The 21,434-nt window shown below is 37.5% G+C and overlaps 1 protein-coding gene across 1 annotated transcript in view; it reads right to left on the bottom strand.

Annotated features, from left to right (window-relative positions):
• NRXN1 (neurexin 1) overlaps positions 1-21,434 on the bottom strand; it is a 667,470-nt gene that overhangs the window by 93,686 nt on the left and 552,350 nt on the right. The window contains exons 15-16 of the mRNA XM_084203402.1: positions 2,224-2,313; positions 468-787 (exon numbers count right to left, since the gene is read on the bottom strand). Of these exons, the coding sequence (XP_084059528.1) occupies positions 468-787; positions 2,224-2,313 (410 nt within the window). The remainder of the gene's footprint in view (positions 1-467; positions 788-2,223; positions 2,314-21,434) is intronic.

Below are 21,434 nucleotides of genomic sequence, written 5' to 3' on the forward strand. Positions count from 1 at the left end.
TCTTTTCCAGACTCTTGGAACTTTTTGTCTTCACACCTCCTTCCTGTTCTCTCTTAAAAGTGGATCTCTTTTCTCTATCTCATGGATAAAGTCACCACTTCATTTCATTATCTCTAACTCCAGACATCCTGCATTCCTACACTGAAAGTAATCTATGTAAGCCATCAAAGGAAGAAAGGGTACTTAAAAATATGCACCACTATGAAGATGGATGACAGGGTGATGTAACTCAGCACCAGAACAATCTGAACTGGTAAGTTTGCCTAATTTAGAAGAAAGGCAAAGCCCTTACTTTCCCTCAAAATGCTGGTGAACGTCACACCCGTGAGACATGCATGGTACAGAACTTCCAGCAGTAATCATGCATTCCTTTAAGGGGAACAATTTCATCAGCAGAGGGAATGGGACAAAGGAAGCCACGCTCAGAGGTGGGAAGATATTTGCAGAAGGTGAGGAAGGTGACTAACCTGACCAATGGGTTCTTTGGTCGGAGCCTTTCCTCTTCTGGCGGTGCTGGTGGCCAAGGTGGTGGTGGTTTCCATGACTGACGTGGACATCTCCGACTGCATGGCCGTGGCTGTGGACTCAGTTGTCATAGAGGAAGGCACTTCACCAACAAGTCTCACATTCCCTTCTATCATGATGTTGGCATCATTTTCTGCTGCCATATTCAGAACTTTCAAGCCATTGTAGTAAAGACCAGAGAGCTGGCCTTGGAAAGGGTGGCCACGTTCCTTGCCTCCAATTTTTATGGTTGCTTGGCTATTGAAGATTGTGAGCTGACGCCCTGTGAAGATAATATTATATACATGCAAAAATGTTGACTGTGAACGCTGTACTCTACACGAGTGATAACAGATTGTCATGGGGTGAAAAATGAGAGCAATAAACTATAAGAAAAGGATTTGACTCATAATTCATTGCTTTTTAATGAGGTGTCCATGAAATGCATAAATTTCGAGAGCATTTGCATTTTTCTTAATTTACGACGTTTTGAGATTTATATGTTTTTTGCTAAAAGGCCAATCAAATATATCTGAAAATGTGTTTGGCCCTACATGATATACCCCTCTCCCTTTTACCTGAAAGCAGTGTTAACCTTTTGGTGTGTCTCAAGAATGCCAGGTTCTCTAATTCCTTAAGATAACTTTTTCTTCGAGTCTGCCAACATTTAAAAGTTTGTTTTTTTTTTTTTTTTTCACACAATGCAGCATAGAGCCTATAGCTTTATGTAAAAATGAGTTTATGCATGTATAGACATATACAAATATGTATATACACACAAAGTTTATATATATGCCATCAAGTCACTAGGTCAAGTGAGTTTTAAAGAATTTATGCAGTAATTTGTTGCATCTCTATGTCAGTGAATATTTACATTTTTAATTAAAAATTCCTTTTTGTAGTTAAATGTTTTATTTCCCTTCAACATACACACTGAAAAGAAACACATGGTTCACACTAAGTATCTCAGAGGCAGATTCAGAAATAGATGTCTGATTGGCTTTCAGCAAGGCTATCAATTAAAATAAAAGATTTTCGATGTAAAAGCGGCTTCAGAAATGATACACATACCAATGGAGAAATCATGGCACATTTCCATTAAACAGAGAAATCCTCAGCAACAGTACCACTCTTAGTAAATAGAATAGTCACTTTAGTGACTATTTGGTTTCTGCTCACAAAAAGCATGCACACAACTTTAAGTTCTTTTTTAATTAGTGTTTGTTCCAAAATCCCCTTAGAAGGTTGCAAACGTTAAAGGGACTTCATTTTGATTGGCAATTCATATTGCCCACTATTTAAGACACCTACAGTTTAAACAAATTTTTTTTCAGGACCATAATGAATATATCATAACTACAGATATTTTTAGTTAATAATTTAGATGCTGGAACATGTAATATAATCTATGAATGATTTATAATTTTTGGTTAATGTTTGCTATGAGTACCTTCATAGATTGAGTTAGTGGATTATATTTAACAGTCCCTTTAACCTTAAGTTAACAGGGTAAGATTATTAAACAGCTGGTACTTCTAGAAATGTATAGAAATTATTATACAAGGTATGCAAATATTACTCTATATTTTACTTTTTAAAATTTGTTTTAATTTAGTTTTACTGAAATTTATTTTTTATGTTTATTAGTGTTACAATGAAGCACTACTTGGTTATGTTCAAATTATTTTTTTATTTGAAGTTTTAATCAATGTTTTTTACCTTTGTCGAGTAGCCATTCATCAACTACTCGACCAAGTCGATATGGAATTCGCTGTCTAGCAATCGCCAGGCGCTCGTTATCATTGTTTCCTTTAAAGTTTAAAGAGACATTTCATTGGTTAAAATCTGTAAGGTCAAAGGTTAAAAGTTAATACTTAAAGCTTGAGCTATACAGTTGCCACATGATTTTTTGAAATTTGGAATTTTAAAAAGTGCTACCTAGAACATTTCATGGTTCAGACTTTTCATTCATTCATTTATTTTATTTTAGCAAACAAAATTATTCCTATGTTAATTGAAAATTAGAAATCTGCATTTGAGCTAGGTTATTAAACTTATGTTATAGACAGACCCAAAAAACAAATTTAAACATCATCGAATGGCTTTACAAAAAAATGATAGTTGACCTCAGGGTTTTGTCTTTTTTGATGTTTCTTATTAACTAGTTAAACATGTTCAGGTGAAACAGGTTTAAGTTTTCAAAAGACATCCAACCTCTCACTCCAGGTTAGTCATTTAAAGAAGAAGAACACAACTCTTAATCACCATCTAAGGCACACTTACTTCTTCTGTCTAATAATAGTCCTGCTGTAACTTATTCCTAAGCAGAAAAAATAAATACACATTTCTTTGCTTCATTTAAATAAAATTCAGAGATTCAAATACATGGTACAGAACAGACCAGGGCATTCACGGTTTGTACACTTTCTTAAGACTCCTTGACAATGTCTTGAAGGAACACCAAGGCTTTGACAAAAGTGACTTTCTGAAAGGTAGCCTGGTTCTGAAACGTGCAAGTGCTTTAAAATTTAGCAAGAGGCCATCTGTGGTGGGGTTTCATAAGTTAAGAACTAACCAGAACCCAGCAATGCAAGGGACAAACTTGTCATATTTGCCAACTGTATCTATTCTCAGTCAGTGCAGTGATCTCTGACTTCTTTAACTAAAACTGTGAGAAAAAATAAGGCTGGTACAGTCAGAAAAATAGCAGATGAGGAATAATTAGAGAAACAATTTAAATATTTATTTGTAATTATAGTTTTTTTGTGTTTGAGTGATATAGTTGTGATCCCTCAGAATACCACTTAGAAAGCTACTTAGGAGAATGGCAAATCTAAATATTTCCTTCAATCTATAGGCTTTGGGTGGCAGCGGAGTTTTAGACCAACAATATCTTTTTCTTTCATTGTATTGGTTCATTTTAGTACAGAATCTGAGAGATAAGAAGAGCAAGATGGGTAAAAAGCAGTCATTCATAAGTCATGTCCAAATACAAAGTCATTCTTACTGGCTCAAACGTCCATATTTTCTTTGACTTCAAAACCCACCAAACCAACCAAGGAACCAAGTCCTGTATCTGCAGTGGAAATGTAAGCACACACTGCAGTAAGCACACACAGTGCTCAGAAAGATATGTTCTTGAGCTAGAAGGACCCTACTGCTAACTGTCAAACAGAAATATTAACCAAATTCAGATCAGGGTTCCAGTTTGTCACAAAAGTACAAACCATAACAGGCTTGCAGGGAAGAGTCAGCACTACAGCTCCCCAGAACTGCAAATGAAACCATGGTAGTTTTATGCAGATATCTATTCTACAGTGCTGAAAACTGCTATTTTCCACGTTTCATGCATCCCTCACTTGGTTCAGCATGGACCTCAGTCACCATGCCAGAAGCTGACCTATTTGCTTTTGAGGAGATGGCCTTTTCCTGCTCCTTCCCTTTTCAATATCTAATCATAAAATGGTTTGGGTTGGCATCATTGCAAGGGATGCTTGAAAATCATCTCTTCCCTCCCCTCTGCTATGAGTAAAGACACTTTTCACTAGATCAGATTGCTCAAAGCCCATTTGACCTGACCATGAGACCTTCCAATGGTGGAACATCCATGACTTATTTGGATAACCACAGAGGGTGGTTCCACAATTTCTCTGAGTAAATAAACTATGGGAAAATCTAAGTGCATGTCACATTGAAAGGTACATGGACATATATGCATATATATAAAGTATACACATTTTGTTTTTGTGTATATTTCTCTCTGTTCTCAGCTTTTTGATATATTTTCCATAAAACAGGACTGAAACTGAACATCAAATGTTTTACAGAAACTTTCCCTTTTGTACTCTCCAAGAAAGTGAAAATTTAGAATTAAAAACATCACAACACAATCACTCTGATGATGGGAGAATACAGAAAGTTTTAATTTTTTTTTTCCTGTTTTGATCTTTAAAATAGCTTCTCTTCATCCTGGCCTGCTTTTCTTACAGCAAACTTCCTGTGACTGAATGGAAACTTGAGAAGTACCAGAAAAAAAAAAAAACATTAAAAATGTCACGTGACCAACACAGCAACAGAAAAAAAGAAAAGGAAACAAAAAGTATGGTCTTACATGTTTCTGTTCTGGACTTGTATCATCCATCAAAGTATGTGTGTATATATGTATACCTAAACCAGTGAGGTAACAATTTATGTTTTCTGATAGTCAGTTACTTTTAACACATTTATCTTTTCAATAAGATATTTTGACAGTTTTTATTGAGGCTTTATCACTTGAGTCACTGAATAAGTGAGAGAACATCCTATTTCTAAAAGGTTTCCTTAACCTGCAGTAAATGAATCATGAGTTTTAGTTAGTGTTGCGTAGCCTTTTTTTTTTTTTTTCCTCATCTATATTTAAAAAAAAATGGGGGAGTGGGTGAAATTCTTCTGTGTCATTTATAAGAAAGGCTAAGTTGATCAGAAGAGGCCTGTGGGCATAAGGAATGCATTAACATAATGGAAATAAGTCTCATGGATAGAGATCATCATTCACTCATCAGCTTCACCCACGGTTACTCACTGGATGCCTTTCATGAACAAATGCTCTCTAGTTCCCAAAAGAACCAGGAAGTTATGGCCAAGTGCTCACAACTGCCTCTATTGGGGAGGCATTAAACTGTGTTGTTTATTCACCCAGTGAGTGTAGATAAGGAACATGTGGTAAGAGAAACCCCTGCAGCCCCCAGACAGGATCCTCAGCGCTATTGCAACTCTCTGTTGTAATTCCATGACTAACATGGGATCTGTCCTAGGCAAGGTCCACTCTCACAACTGTGCAGCTGCTCCAGAACATCTCTATGGTGATCCTGGAAACTCCTCTGTGAACTAACAGCAGAAATTTAATCTTGGCCAGCTGATACATTTCTTTGAACTACTTCATTAAAACATACAATACATATGGTTTCTGAGACTATTATAATGTGATTCTGTCAATAAATTATATTTCATACTAGCCGCAGCAGTCCTGCACCACTGGGAGCAAAATTCAAATGAAAAGCAGGAAAATAACAATTTGATTTGTAAAGGTCACACAAAAAATAATTGGTGATTACATTAGCCCATTCCTCATCAGAAGAAAAGTGCACTGTGAAATACATCTCAATTTGACACTATTACGTTAGCTTAAATTCTTCTAGTATATAACATAAATGGAAAGGTTAGAGGGAAATGGTGTGGAACTTATCTGGATTTAGTTTCAAGGAGAACACATGGATTTAGTAATGATGAAACCACTAGACACATAACAACTACCTGAAAAAAAATTATACCTAGAACTGAAAAATAACAGAAAATCCATTAAAAGCAACAAAAGTCCTATTTACTATATAATGAAAAACACACATAGTTTCAATAACTGCTTCTTTCCAAACATCTGGTTTGGGTCATGCAACAAATCTGGATAGACCCAGTAAAACTGTATGCATTTGCCTCATCTTATAATCTCATTCCCAGTAGAAATCATAAATACCACAGACTGTTTTCCTCAGGAGTATTCAGATCACGTTTTTCTACCTTCCTTTATTTATGCTTGTTTTTACCAATATGGTGAACCACAAGGAACTTCTTCAGTAAAAACACTTCCAAGAAGGTTAATAAATTTTTTCATGCCCTAAATAAACCTGCAGCTTTGAGATTTTATTCTGTTACCCATCTGAAAGATTAAGTGCTCTGGCAGGCACCTTTTCAACCGTAATTCATAAAAAAACCCTTGATGTGCCTAAACTTTAATTGTAGACAGCTATGTGACTATCCAGCATTACTCTTCCAGGTTATATGGCCAAGATTTCTTTGATTAAAAAAGCTGTGTGGAAATGATTCACTCAGGATGTGCACCATGACATTGTCTAACCTGATTGAATTCTAGATGGCTTCATTCTTCTGCCAAATACACAATATTTTGTCACAACAGAGTGTTAATTCCATACTGGCAGAAAGGCTTCAAGGGAATAACAATAATTCCAAAGAATCAAGGTAAGCAGAGAAGAGCAGCAAAGGTCAAATCTTTGAGTCAGAGTTAAATCTTGTGTCACAACTGAGAAGAAGCAGTCTAAAAAAACTTTAATCATACCTTTATATCTATAGGTCAGCTGGGACAAACCAACTATGTGAACTTCACTAATATGTATTTTATCCCTCCTGATTTATTATATTGTCAGGGCTGGAGTGTAATTCTATTTTGTGCTCTGAAATAAAGGTGTCAGTTATTGATGTGAAATTGCAGCATCCTTGAAAGGGAATAAGTAAGAAGGTTGAAAATCGTGAGTCTGTGAAGAGCAAGCTAGACTAGAGAGTATTTTCTTTGAAACAAAACCTTTAACAGAATACAAATTCACATTGTTAGTCGCAGTCATCTGTAAGGGAAATAAATAACAAAGTGATGAAACCAAGGTCTATCTCCATTTATAAACAACTCTCTCTCCCTAGTTTTGCTCATCATGATCTTGACACTGCTCTTTCTGAATCATGACTCCCCTGACATCTGCAAGAGGAAAGCAGAGACCCACATCACTCCTCCAGATGAAGTAAGGGATGAAATCTGACTGAAATGTCAGCTGCATGGCATGAAAGGAAGCCACAGCAGCTCAGGGTGGGATATGGGGGCAAACAGTCCACAAACAGTCTCCCATAGCCAGGAAATGAAATCCCAATCTCAGTCATGTCCTATTCTAAAGCTCTTTCATGTCATCTGTTTCATTATTGTGCACACATTGCACAGTATGGGTTGCATGGGGTAGACAAGAGGTCCAAGTTCAGCTCAGGAAGTTGCTGTGTTAGTGGGGGACACTGCTCTGACCTCTGTTTTTGCTGAGTGCTTACAGACTTGTCTAGCCAGGGTTGGAGCCAGGAGTGAGCTCTGGATTGATCACATGAAGGTGTTTGTCCTTTCCTGCTGCTGAAAGATGTCGGCTCTCCTTGTAACAGGGTGTGGGGAGAGACACAGGAGGATGCAGTGGCCGGTCTTGAAGGTGTTGTATGAGGAGTTATGTACCCAGAAGGCTGATTTGGGCTTCCTCCTGTGCTTGGAGGGAAGGTAGGCACAGGGCTGCAGAATGTGAATATTTTGAACAAACCTTACCATCAGCTCAGTGAGAAGGTAAAAGTGAAAAGAAGCTCTTAAATTAGAGAAAGAACCTGTAGCAAAGAAGTAAGAGTGCAGCTCGTCCATGCCTTACCTTCTCAAGAAAATTTAACCTATAAAGAGAGAAACCACCATGAAGTACCACTCCTGTAAATTTTGAAGTGCCAAGTCTGTCAAGTTCATACCAAATGACCATAATATAATATGACCCTTTACACCCTACAGGAACTCCCAAATTCCTTATAATGAATATTAAGCATCCAGAGAGACTATTTATTTATAGAAGAGTAAAACCTCTCACTAGGGGCTTACAGCACTGCTAAAAACAAAGCAAAACCTAGGTTTGCCTTTCAGATTACAATTACCACATCTATTGAAAGATGTCCATTTATCTTACAGACTGTACCAAAACATCTTATATTCACCTGTAAACTCCTTATTTCATGCTTCAGTATTAAACAAAGCAAATAATATTTTTACAACTTTCTACAGGATTAAACCGTGAACTCTCATTAACCTCTCAGGGGGAGAAGAACCTTCACTTCAAATCAACTACCTTCTGCCCTGTTTTTGTTTTTGATTATTTTTCACTGGATTAATTACTAATTAAATGAAGAGTGTGCTCTTCCTGACTCTCACTTCCTCACTACAATGCAGTGTCTCAGTTTCTGCAGCGTTGGATGGCTTATTTTGAGAGATTGATGTATTGTATCTAAAACAAGCAAGAAAAGATGAAAAGCAACAAGGAGCAGATAAGAAAACATAAGACTTGTCTGATAAATTAAAGGTCATATTTTGTTATCTGGAGTTTTACAAAGATCCTTTGTACTGCCTGTGTAGTACTAAAAGAGCTAATATTATAGGGCTGCTGCTAAAATAGGAAGGACAATTGATAGAAATCATTGAAGAGGAATGAATCATTGTAAGCATGGTACTGTATCCCACATTACCACAAGAGTGACATTTCGTAGTTCTCCAAGGTAAAAGGACTCTGAGCTCTTTCTAAATCATAATGTCACAGCATTTAAGGTTACCTTTTCTGTATGAATTTAACCAAAAGTTGACTGTAAGCAGTTTCTTACTCCATAGATATTCAACAACTGAAAAATGGAGAATATTTCAAGCCTATTGCATTGAAAATTAGCTAGATCTGAGACATCAGCTACTGAGGGTGTTCTACTGACTTTTTTCCAGGTAGCAATCTGGATGATCTTAATTTCATGCTAGAAAAGAGGTGCTATATGGGATGTCTCTTGACAGAAACAATACATTACATAAATGAACAGTGGCAAACGGGAAACACTGTCCTCAGCTCTCATTTTAAATTCCCACTGGGCTGTAGCTCCATGAATATCCAGTATTCAGGTAGAAGCCATCAATAAGAAAGGACTTATTAACTGTGTGGTAAGTCTCCTAATTAAGTTTAATCACCACATAAATTCTGAGATTAGAATAAGGACAAACTGCCAAAGGTCATTGCTCATATCCTTGCATTTTATTGTAGTCAGTGAAAGGTTTTGGAAAAATCTATTTTTCCCATAAGTTATTTGTGGACAATTTGCAACATGAAAAGTTATCTGAAACAATTGGAAAAAATCTTCTGGAGTTAAATCCTGCTCTTGGTTATGTGGTTGATAAGAGAAAATAGAGTATTGGCCTTCAGTTGTGATCTCCAAATCTGCTGAAGTTAGACTGTTCAGGGGCAGTGCAGGGCACAGATAAAGTCATGCTCATTACATGACCAGATTCATAAACACTGTATGAAATCCAAAGCACTCAGCATCACCCTTCATCAGCAGCACATCAAGTAAATTCACCACAGCCTAAATTTTAATTTCGATTTTATGTTCTTTGATAAAACATGAAGATTGTGGAGTTAACCTCTATGTCCCAAAGTCCTGGGACATACAGGTGCTTTTTCATACTTGCTGCACCTGTATCAGGCTGTATCAGCTTGTTCTCCTAGGGACAAGCATAATTACACACAAGCCAACAGGAAGAAAACAGATGTCATTTTTTGGACCAGATTTTACCAAGCAGAAAAAAACCAAATGTGCCCATATAGACAGAAAACAGCATTTAAGAGATAAAAATCTGTTCTGTGTCAGCAGTGAGGGTAAAAAGAAAAAAAAGGAAAAAACCCTAGCCTTTGGCCAAAGCAAGCTCAAGACTTTCAGTTCTGCCTAAAAGTGGCATTTCAATTTGTGTATTCAAACCTTGCAGACATTTTACTATAAAAGAATAATCTATTTCAAATGGAAAAGTTTAAACTTGCCCATATAATGCTTTTGGCAAGACACAGAAACAGAAACTGTAAATAATAGAAACAGATGCTCAGTGAGATAAAAGCAGAGGAGTGCTTTAGGACTGCAGAACTATAATGAGGTGACCACTATGGAATAGCACAATGGCTGTGAAAAGATTCCCAGAAGAGGTTTAATCTTATCTGTTAAAAATTGAAATAATCTGATTTCCTATTTATAATATCTTTTTTTAAAAATCGCTAATAATTCCCCTGTAAACTAAGACATGTTGCATATCATTTTAACTTTTTTATAAAACGCAGCTCATTTTCTAATAATCTGCAACACATTTCCAGTTAGCTAAGGTTTTTTCCCCTTGTGACTGGATTATGTTTTATATATATATGTTTGGGGTTTTTTTGGTGTTGTACAGCCTAGAATACGAAGAATTGTTGTGAAACATTTGATTTTGTTTTGAGATGGCAATTTTGAAGAGAATTGAACAGTTCAGTGCTCAGGTGCTCTGAATTTCTATATTCAAAACTCTTTCCTATTTTCCTTCTTGTATGGTTTAGAAGGTTCTCAAGGAAAGGACAGCCTGGTTACCATAACACATTTATCCCTCTCCTGATATCTCTGCTTCATGACTTCTTAACCTGTCTGTTTAAAAATGGGACAAAGACCCACTGCTGGGTAAAGACCCTGTGTGAGGAATAGGCAGGAGAAGGGCTGCCAGTGTTGGCACAAACCACATCCATGGGAAGTCCATTTCAGTGCAGCCTGTTCTTCAGAAGCCCATGAAGACACACTGAGCATTGAGCACAGAGGCAATTCTCTGGTGCCTTCCCAAACCATGGCCTGAAGACATCTTTGAACAGATCTCTCCTGGGATGTTCCAGATGACAGATGGTGTCAAGGAAGCCTTGGGCCTCCATAAGAAAAAGCCAGTGACTCCAAAGCCAGTCCTAACACATGTGGATCCTGCACCAGCCAAGCCAAGACACCCCTGTGCTTTAAGCTCTTGCCCAGGACACATTTTGGATGGGCAGTGCAAAGCTGGCAGCTGACTGTCATGTAGGTCTAAATTTATTGGCTTGATTTTCAGAGCAAAGCTGAAACAGTAGAATGAAGAAACAATTAATATTGAACTATTTAAGCATACATGAATTTGCAAGGAAATAGATTATCGCTATTCAGCTGTCGATATGTTTAATTTTTCATTTTGTTTTACAAAAATCCATTTGGTGATGCAATACCCACAGTGTAGACCTGACTTCTACTTTGAAACACTTATGAAATGTTAAATGGGAAAAAGATCAACTTTAGAAAGAAAATAGCTCTGCTAGCACAATTTACACATCTACTTTTTCTCAGGGAACCACTTGACCTTTTAAAAACATACTGAAATCCACCATGTTGAAATTAAATAAGGCTATTATCATCTTTCCAGCTTTATGAACTCTTGTAGCTTCTCTAACATGAAGCACTAATGCATTATTAAATATAATGTATTATGCTATTTAAATTATTTTTATTTCTAAATGATGGTACTGAGCAAAGTGAAGTATTAAATAAGCATCTAATTCAAAGCAGATAATACACTAACAGCTAAAATGGGCAGATGACTTACTAATAAAATATTAATTCATTCCAGTTTAATAAGCATATTTCAAGACAAAATTCAGGCCTCTGAGCAGGAAGGACTACATCAGTCCATCAATCTACTGTTCATCATCAGCCATGAAAGTCCTGGCATGGACTCAGCAAATTCCATGGGAAAAGGAAGCTGCCTCCTGTCCTTGCTTTTATTCCTATGTTCACAGGTTTGCCACTGCTTCTAAAGCAGAACACTAAAACTTAGAAAGTATGAGGCTGAAGCATGTCCAATTAACACTCAAATATGTCTAACTGGCAGGGTGGGTTGTTACCAGCAATAAAGTACGAGGCTAAAATGGGATTCTGACAAGGGTTGGAGTAACATCCCATTTTGTTTTCTGCACAGAACACCCATGGTGCTTGCATCCACAGAACTATGACAGATAAGGGAAGTGTACAGGCAGCAGATTATTTTTGACACACTCCTGCAGCATGGCTCATCTCTCCAGCTCAGCTGGAAAAGCTGCATGCAGGCTTACTCTGTGGAACGCTCTTTAACTAAAGTCTGCTACTGCAAAAATTACATGCAACAAACTGTGAGCTATCAGATGGAGTGGATAAGCAAGCAGTTAACTAAAAATCATTCCTTACAGGAATTTATCAGGGTTTATGGATGTATAAACATACAAAGCTGAGAAAGAGAAAGTTAAATGTTTTATTAGGGTTTAAGTAATATTTCCAGTGTTCTCTTTCTGCTCTTTTGCAAGTATGTTCTCAGTTTGATGCAATAGAACTGACTTATTTAAGGTATCACATAGCTTTTGATTAGCACAGTAATGTTTCTGGGTATAGAAATGATGCCTGGAAACTTTCATTTTTTCCCTTCTCTGACTTTAATTCCTGGAAAGTTGTTGCTATATCAGCATTATGAACACAGTGCAATATTCTTAGGAGTGCATTGATAGGACACTCCTAAGACAAAGGACTAATGTCAATTGCACATCAAAGGATGTGACTAAAGCAGCTATTCAGCCTTGAAACTATTCTTTGGTTAATTCATAACCAGCTCAATCAGCATTTCCAGGGAACCACCTTCTCCTGATGTGATGACACACCATGAGGTAAATCTCTCAGAAGTGAGTACAAAGCTCACTGTTAAATTGTGTGCTCATTTCTTCCATGAATTTCTTAGCTCTGGTTAGAGCTTTCTAGGAACAGCTAAAGAGCACTGTAAGCATCTACTGTTTTTGTCCTCCTGAAAGCACTCAGGCTGTAGCCAAGTCACTGCATAGTTTTCTTTTTGACAGCATAAATCACTTAATATTGTGCCTCTCCGGGGTTCTCATTACACACACACCAATTTGTTTTCTTCTATAGAACTACAGACTTTGATACTTGTTCCAGAGCTTGTTTCAAAGTGCTGCAAAAGGTGCCAAAATCCTCCTCAATCCTTAATGCTTTAGCCTTTTGTGCCCACAAAGCCATTTCCATGAACTCCTTTTTCACAGCATGATGCTTCATGTGGAGAAATATGGAAGATGAGACCCCCCCTACAAGACTCCTCTTGGAATTCTGTTTCTCCAGGACACTGCCTGCATTGCCATGAGCTTTTTAGAGCCAGGAGAGAACCCCAGTGGTTGGGGGAAGTTCCAGTCAGTGAGTGCCTCTCACTGAGAACCATCAGTTGCATGCAATACTGAGCTTATTACCTCAGGCTGACTAATGAAAAATTAACTACCTTCACTGCTCACCACTTGGATGAGAAATGCCCACTAACTTTGGGAAGGAAAATGAGATGTGTGGCTGTGATTTGCAGGGTCCCCAGAGTCACTGCCACACTGCCCTCTGCAGTGTTGCTCCTCTCTGATTCTAATTTGGATTCTAATTTTTACACACAAGATACCAATGAGCACACGAGAACTTAATGAAAGGGGAGGAGGAATGCTGAAACTGAGTCTGAAGCCTCTCTATCCAAATCCTTCATGTATACCATATCCACCACAGCTTTCTGGAATTGATAGTGCAGCTATAACTGAGTTTGCAGTTTAGTTCAGACAGAAATTCAGTTGAATTTACATGAGAGAAGCTCCAGGACAGGGACCCTAACATGAGATGCTAAAGAATCCTTTGGTTAAAAATTGCTATGAGGCAATTACCAAGCTCTGAAAATGAGAGTATGCTTTCAAGATTGAGCCCTGTACCCAGCCACAGTTATATTTTTAGCACCATTTTTTCTTTTGCAAAGGACATATTTATTATTCTCTCTCCTTGTATAAACTGTAAATTTAAAAAAAATTAAACCTCTCCTCTATTAATGCCCATCAGATCTGTAAAACAGGAAAATCAAATTTGTCTTTATATATACTTAACCTTGATGATAGTGTGTTTCATTCATTTTTTAATGTCCACTATACCCAAGGCTGCAGCAGAAAAGCCATTGAATGCCTTAGAAATAGTTCACCAAGGAAAATAAACCATTCACATCTCAATTAAAGCAATTTGTAAAAGCATAATTTCACTGCCTTTAATTCAGTTAACTTCTGCATGTAACAGGCTGAAATTAGGATGCCCTTTACAATGTTTCATGCTTCTGATACACTGAGGGATATTCAATTTCTGCTTCAAATTTATTTGAAATGCTGTATACTACACAATCTGCCCCTTGTGAAGCTCATAAGAATTCTAGGTCATATAAATCATACAAGGTTTTCTTTTTTGACAGGTAGGATAGACTAAGAAAGAAAACCCAAAGAACAAAAAAACAACATCCTCTGGCTTAGCTATACCTTGCTAGGGTCAAGGCAGCTCTTTGAAACTCCTGGAACACTCTGAACTTAATTGTATATGCACGATATAATACAACAGAATTTGTTGCAACTGAGGTGCAACATTAATCTCAAATCCAAAGTATTAAAGAAAATAAATATTTTGACAGTGTAGATGCTGCAGTTGGAAGATGATTTTTTGTTTGTTTGTTTGTTTTTTAAATAACAGGGCTTAAGACTGAAGAAATCTAATCACACCGCAAGATGAAGAGATGGGTGCACAGCTTCTCTGCCATGTTCACAGGGCACAAAGGGGAGAAAGGGAGTCTAAAGAATGGGCATGCTCATGTGTTCCAGACAGCAATGATTTGCATCCTTCTGGATACCTGCTTAATGCAGTTCGCTCTCTGGAAAATATATCCAGGACTGAGCAAGTTGCTGCTTTCCCTGCTGCAGTATGAATTATAGTGACTCTTTCTGAATTAGTTAGTTTAATGGAAGTTCTTATCCTGCAGACATAAAGTACTATGCTGCTGTCACACCTCATGCCACCAGTAAAATATATTGGGGACACATGCACGAATGTGCCCCAAATAAAAAAATGCCTCATCTTCCCAGAGCACCTAAAACACAATAGCACTGCAGAGAAATTAATTTTGTTTTCCATATGATAGATTGTCTGGTTGGAAGGCTCAGCACCACATTGATTTTTTCTGTCCTGAGAAAGGCTCCCACTGCAGATTGACTCCAGGCTTGCCCCAGAAGATAATGGAAACAGAGTGCATTGCAGAAGAAGCACACAGCATTGTACTCTGCTCTTGCATGCTTAACCAGCCACTGGGAGCTTCAGTGGGAGCCTCAGAGCTGACCCATAAGTGTGCTCATCCTGTGGGGCATCTCAGGACACGGGCACTGTCACAAACACACCAACTTCAGCGTTACACAGAAATCATTTCAGTGGGGTGAGCAAATCATTGGTTGGCGAGTGACGCGTTCTGTAGAGTCCTGTGTAAGGAGAGAGTTACAAACCCACTGGGGGCTGGAAGGAGAGAGCAACAGAGGAATCTGTTCAAATCTCTGCACTGACAACAAGGAAAGGAAGAATGACGAATTTCTTTTAAATCATTGATGCCATCAGAGGTACCAGCATTATATTATTAAGGAAACTATGCAGCTAAAATCCCTTGGGGAAGAGTTTGAGTAAATGTTCTCTTCTTGACTGACAAGATGCTAATACTCCAACTTACCTCCTTCTAACTTACCCTACTAGATTGGGTAAGTATGATGCTGCAGGTTACACAGAAAACCTATGTCAAGACAAATACAAGTTCGTAAGAGAACCTCTAAGTATTGGCAATATTTCATCTTTTGTGATCTGACTTTTGGGAATTGTTAATAGATAAGGGTTTCCTGCAGGGGTGAAAGGGACCAGCTGAGACAGATTTGCAATGTCTCATTCTTAGGTCTGTTTTCATTCACATTTTATTCCTCTAACTTGAATCCCTGGAGCTTGTTGTCTTCAGAAATTCCATTTCCATATCACCCTGTGCCTAATTATGGAAAGCAGGCATTGGCCCATCCTCTGCCAAAAGACACGAAAAGAGCACATCTCTGCTTCTTTCAGTATTTTAAAAATGCTTTTCTGAATCACTGCTCATTTGACATTTTCTTTCTCCTTCCATTGTGCCACCTTGCTGTATCTAACTGAAAGGTGTTATACCTTCTGTGATCAAGTAATGACAACTGTGCCACACATTTTATCAAGATCTGAATTTAATTACAGGATCTAACGAGCCTAAGAAGGGATGAGCCTTTGTATTTCACCAGGATATCCAAGATGAAAAATAAAGGGGGAAAAAAAAAATCTGTCTGCAGACTCAGAGAAGCATTATTATATTGCATTATCTGACAGAAAGACCTGATAAGCTGTCAAATTAAAAAGCTGATTTGGGAAATTTTACTGAAACCACTTTTTGAAAAGAGACTTACTGTAGTGCTTTGTTTGGGTATCACCTAGGTTCTTTAAATAAAGACAGCAGCAGGATAGAAAAATTTCATAATCTCTCAAAGGGCAGCAGTGCTTTTTTTAAAGAAAAAAAAAATCCTTGACTTTGAGTAAGCTGCAACGGAGGCTCGCCCAAAGAGAATGGGAAAATAAATTTCCATTTTTTTTAACATCAATCTTTCACATCGACAATAAAATGATACAGAATGTGAGACCTGTGTGTGTGCTGACAAATACATTTAATCATAACCAAAGAGCAGTCAGAGCTGTATGAAATGAGAAAAACATGCAAGAAATCACTTGTGCAATTACAAAGGGAAGGTAGCACACTGGCCTAGTTACATCCATCACTAAACTGCTGGTTTGTGTCTCAGTAACTTAGATGAATTTTTCATGTATTTTGATTCCTGTTTCCAGAATAGTTTCTTCCATCTTTATTTGGGAGAACTTACTGAATTGAGTTTTAAATAACTCCTAGTCTTGTTTTGAGTTCTCCATGCCATTATTTTATACTCTGGTATAATGCCTCATTTTATTCATACTATAACTGGACATAATACCACAGAAATAGGTAGATATCAGCCTCCTTCCATAGGAAATCCTCATTGAGGGTTTTGTCTAGACAAAACCAACAAAAAATAACACAATTTTATCTTTGATTTGGCTAAGTATTGGAGACAAAGTTAGAAAAGTTAATTGTAGGAAACATTTTTTGATTGAGTGATCAGGAGTTGACTTAAATTAATATGAGGACAACTAAAAATAAGTCTGTAAATCAGATTCTTGATTTAAAAAGAACAAAATTTGATAATATGAAGGAAGTCAGATTATGCAATCAGTGTAAGGGGCTGGATTCAGCCAGGAATGACACTTGGAAATTCTATAAAGTATTAAAATGATTTGTTTTTTTTTTTTTCTTTGAGTTTACACCTGCAAGGTTAAAATATACCAGGGAAAACCTGCTAGACTGAAAAACTACACTATCACGGGCTATGTTAGTGGAGCTTAAAACCCCAGACTTACTCAGTAAAGAAAGCAGTGCCTTTCAGAATTAGAAAAATAAGTAAATACTCAAGAAATGTTGCCAGAACTGAAGCCCAAAGAACCTCCCAAAGAAAGTAAACTAAATTCAAAAGCCAGAGATTTTCAAGTGCTGTAAACAAAAAGAGATTAGAGAGTCAAGGAGAATTACTTTATAGGAAGGCTGATGATGATCCAAGGGAGAAGACTGAATGTGTTTAATATAGATCTCCTCAGCTCTGAAAAAAGCAATGCACATGTTCTTACTGAACTTGGGTGGCTAGAAAATGAGAGAGATGATCTCTATCCCAGAACTTTAAAAGAAGAATCCAGGAGTTTTTAAATCCAGGTATCCAGTGAGATGTGTTTTTTCTTGTAGTATAGAACAGACAATCTAATAGCTTTATATGAGAAGAATTTAAAAAACTACCCAGTTGAAGTATTTAATCTGACCTTAGCCATACATGCTGCTTTAGAACAAGTTTTAAAAGAAATAATTAAAGACATGAAAGCAATTGGAAAATGAGATAAAACGCAAAACTTTACCAAATCATGTTAGGCTGGTTTAACAGCTGTATTCGACAAGCTAACTCATTTTCTAGATGAAGGAAATGAAGTATATCTAATTTTCTGGATTTCAGTAAAGCATTTGATATCATGTCATTTAGCAAATCATGGATTAACTCTGGAAAAAAAATACAGGGGTGTGAAAAGTGTATGGTAAAAAGCTGAATTAAAAAAAACCCACCAAAGAATAGCATCGAACAAGGGTTTGTTCTCCCCTCCTTCCTCTGTCTCATGTAGAGACTGATATCCTGCTGCTGAAACTATTGACAGGTTCTGAATTCAAGGGCTGCTTGTCTTTCATCCCACCTGATGCACATCCATCCTCCCAGGATGCATCTCCTTCCAGGAACCAGCCCTGGAGCTGTCTCCTCCCTGCAACTCCCCCTTCACTCGGTTTCTCCTTTAGCTTCTCGGTGAATCATTCACACCAATGATGAGCAGCCCTTGCCTGTCACATTCAGACCTGCCAATGTGTCACTGTACCATATTCTGGCCCTTATGTCCCCCACTAAATTAATTACATTTGAAAAATAAGAGGCCTCAAGACATAGTAGGTGGGTCAGATGTGCCAAAGCTCTCCACGTATTTTGAGGAACTCATGCCATCTAGTTGAATCAGTGGAAGGCCTACGTGTGTTTTAGTCATGGAAATGTGATAAACTCAATGCTGGGTTCTACGTGGAGTTAACAAGAGGAATACCATGGTGAATTCCCAAATTGCATTAGACTGTGCTGTAGAAGCTACCACAGAAGCCACTGCAGGTGTGGCTGCAAGGAAAAACAATGGTGTTCCTCCAGAAAAACTACCTGGGTGGGACTCCTAAGAAAGTACCCAAGCTGAGTTTGGCCATAAATCATCTCTTGTGTTTTCTTCACTGATCTCAGTATAAAGTGCCATCCACACAATGAAATCTGTAGATGACAGGAAAGTAGACAAGGTGGTAATGCTGAAGAGGCTGCAGATAACAGTCAGGAGGAACAGAGCCCTTCTGAATTAACAGAAGTGACACCAAGGCTTACACTACAGAGTGCAGGTCACACACTTAGGATGCAGGATCAGTCACGCCACTTCTTGCCCTAAGTTGGGATACTCTGATAGGGAATTCATGAGGAAAGACATTCAGCAGGTAGTCAGCTACAGACTGACATTGGGCTTTCCAGTTCTCAGGCATGAAAAAGAAAATTAAGGCCTTAAAATGCCAAATTAATATCTGCATTACTGTCTTCATACACCCTTGAGGTCCTGGTGCTCTCACACTGTCCATTTTCAAACACCTGTGCAGTTGAAAACCAAATTCAGAACAAAACAGCATGGAAGAAAGATTATTATGACAAGCAGAGAAATGAGAAAACTATTCTGAAAAAGACATGTAAGAACAAAGTGGGATGAACTGGAAAGTGCTTGGACTGCAAGCAAAAGGATTTTTTGAGTAGGCTGTTTCTTCTAAGTTACTCTCTAAGAGAAACAATTTATGCAAAGAAGCAGACTTGACCCTGTACATTTTAATTTCTAATTTCTTAAGGTCTTTTATCACTAACCTTACTTTTAAATACATATATGGAAAATAAAATGAAATTGGAAGGGGGAAAAAAAACCATCCAAGCCACTAATCCTTTACAGGGGAAGTGGCCCATTGATTTAAATATAGTTCTATTAATATTTTCTTTAGAATTCTAAACATTCTCAGAACTTGTTTTTTTGACTGGTACTGAAGTAATACACGAGCTGTGTACAGCATGAAACCTTTGTCTTGAGCCAGTGCAACCAATGAAAAATATTTTCTATGAAAATTCAGATTACCTCACCCATGTGCATTATCTTTCATAGATCAACTTTACTTTTACTGCTATGATGCATATTCAGTCAGTTGTTTTTTTTTTTTAACTCTGAGATAAGAACAGAAAATGCTTTGTTTGATTAAAATGTTTAAGCCAATGGAGATTTTGCAAAATGTCTCATTCAAGAAAAAATGCAAATAAATTGCACAAATACAATAATTTCTGAATTTCAAAAATGTAAAAATTTGGGATTATTAAATGCTTTTATTTCAAAATACATTTTTAGATTTTTCTACCTTTCATTTTTCCATTTTGTTTTTTCACTGCCTGTTAAAGGAAGCACAAATTTTTAAGTTCTTCATTCACTTATCTTTTTCTTCTGTAGTAATCTCTAATTTGTCTCTCTTACAGCCTGTATGGTTTCTAAATTCTAGACTAAAAAAAAATCAATGTTATTCAATATATTACAAGGTTTAAATGATCATACTCCCAGTGAAAATCAATTTATTTACTCTTTTGATTTTCATTAGGTGGGAATCTGTGACCCCATTCTCCCTGAGAGAGAGTCTGATCCATCAAAGAACTTGACCTTTACCACCAGGGCTGGGTAAATTCTTCCTGAATATTTTCACATGGAACTTCATCAAAGACTTTTTGCAAATCAGAAACCCCAAGAATGTTAACTCATTCATATTTATACCCCATTATCTCCTATAAAACCAGAGTAGGTTTAACTATAACAGGCACCAGCAGACCTTCCCAGGTGGAAGAACCCCAGGGAGATGTGACTCCATGGACACATGAAAGGCCATAAATAACACTGGTGAGTTTTGTTTTCCAGATCAGGGAGGGTGAGACTTGGTCACAAAACAACTACTGACTTAGCTGGTATTTTTCCCATTCTCTTCTTACTAATTCCATAGACTAAATATTTTAGGCCCACGTCTTCCACCTCTAAAGCCTGATTTTATACACATGGCATAAATTCATACACAAAGTGTTTACTTGCACATTCTACATATTCCCAGATGGAGAGCTCCTGAGAAATCCTCACAATTTTTCCAAACACTGTTATCTCCAAGGGAAATAAAGTCTTATAAGATGTCCTTATTTCACTGGCACCACTGGTTTCCCACAGCAGGAAAATGACATCCAAAGCAGGAGACATTGGGCAGTTTGTGTTTCACAGAAACTTAATTGCTGTGAACAGAACTTAAGTCTTTTTCCATTGGACTTCCCTCCTGGGCACAAGGGCAGTTTTTATTTTGTCTTTGGGAGCAAGCAATGAGAGATTCCACCAGGTTTGTAAGCTTTGCAGCTTATCAGATGATGGTGTTTCCTCATATCTTCCATGTCTTACTATCAGCATTGAGGGATGACAGATCTGTTTGTAGGAGTCAAAACTCTGGCCACGGCAAAGGAACACACACAAGAGACAATCAAGATGGATTCTTTTATCCAAAGGAGGAACTCAGTGAGAAAAAAGGCACAGGCAATGTGTTGCTGGACAAATAGCAGTCAGAAGCACCCTGAAAGTCCTGTGTCCAAACAGCAGCGGCCAGAGAGGTTTGAAAATTTGCTCTGTGGCACAAGGCAAGGCAAACACGGAGTGATCATTGACTTGTAGGATTCCTACATCACCTTGACCATTATGGATGTGGTGATAACAGGCTGACTGGCCCTTTTACTAGAATATTCAAAGAAACATTTGTGGAATTGCTTGAGGTGTCTCCCTACCACCACCCTTATACCTGAAAAACACCTTTGGTCCTCTTCACAAGAGGCTGTAGGGGCTTGAATTTAGAAGCTGTTTCTAAGCCAATAGTAAGCAAGTTA

The sequence above is a fragment of the Fringilla coelebs genome (assembly GCF_963513975.1).
Source record: "Fringilla coelebs genome assembly, chromosome: 3".
Lineage (NCBI taxonomy): Eukaryota > Metazoa > Chordata > Aves > Passeriformes > Fringillidae > Fringilla > Fringilla coelebs.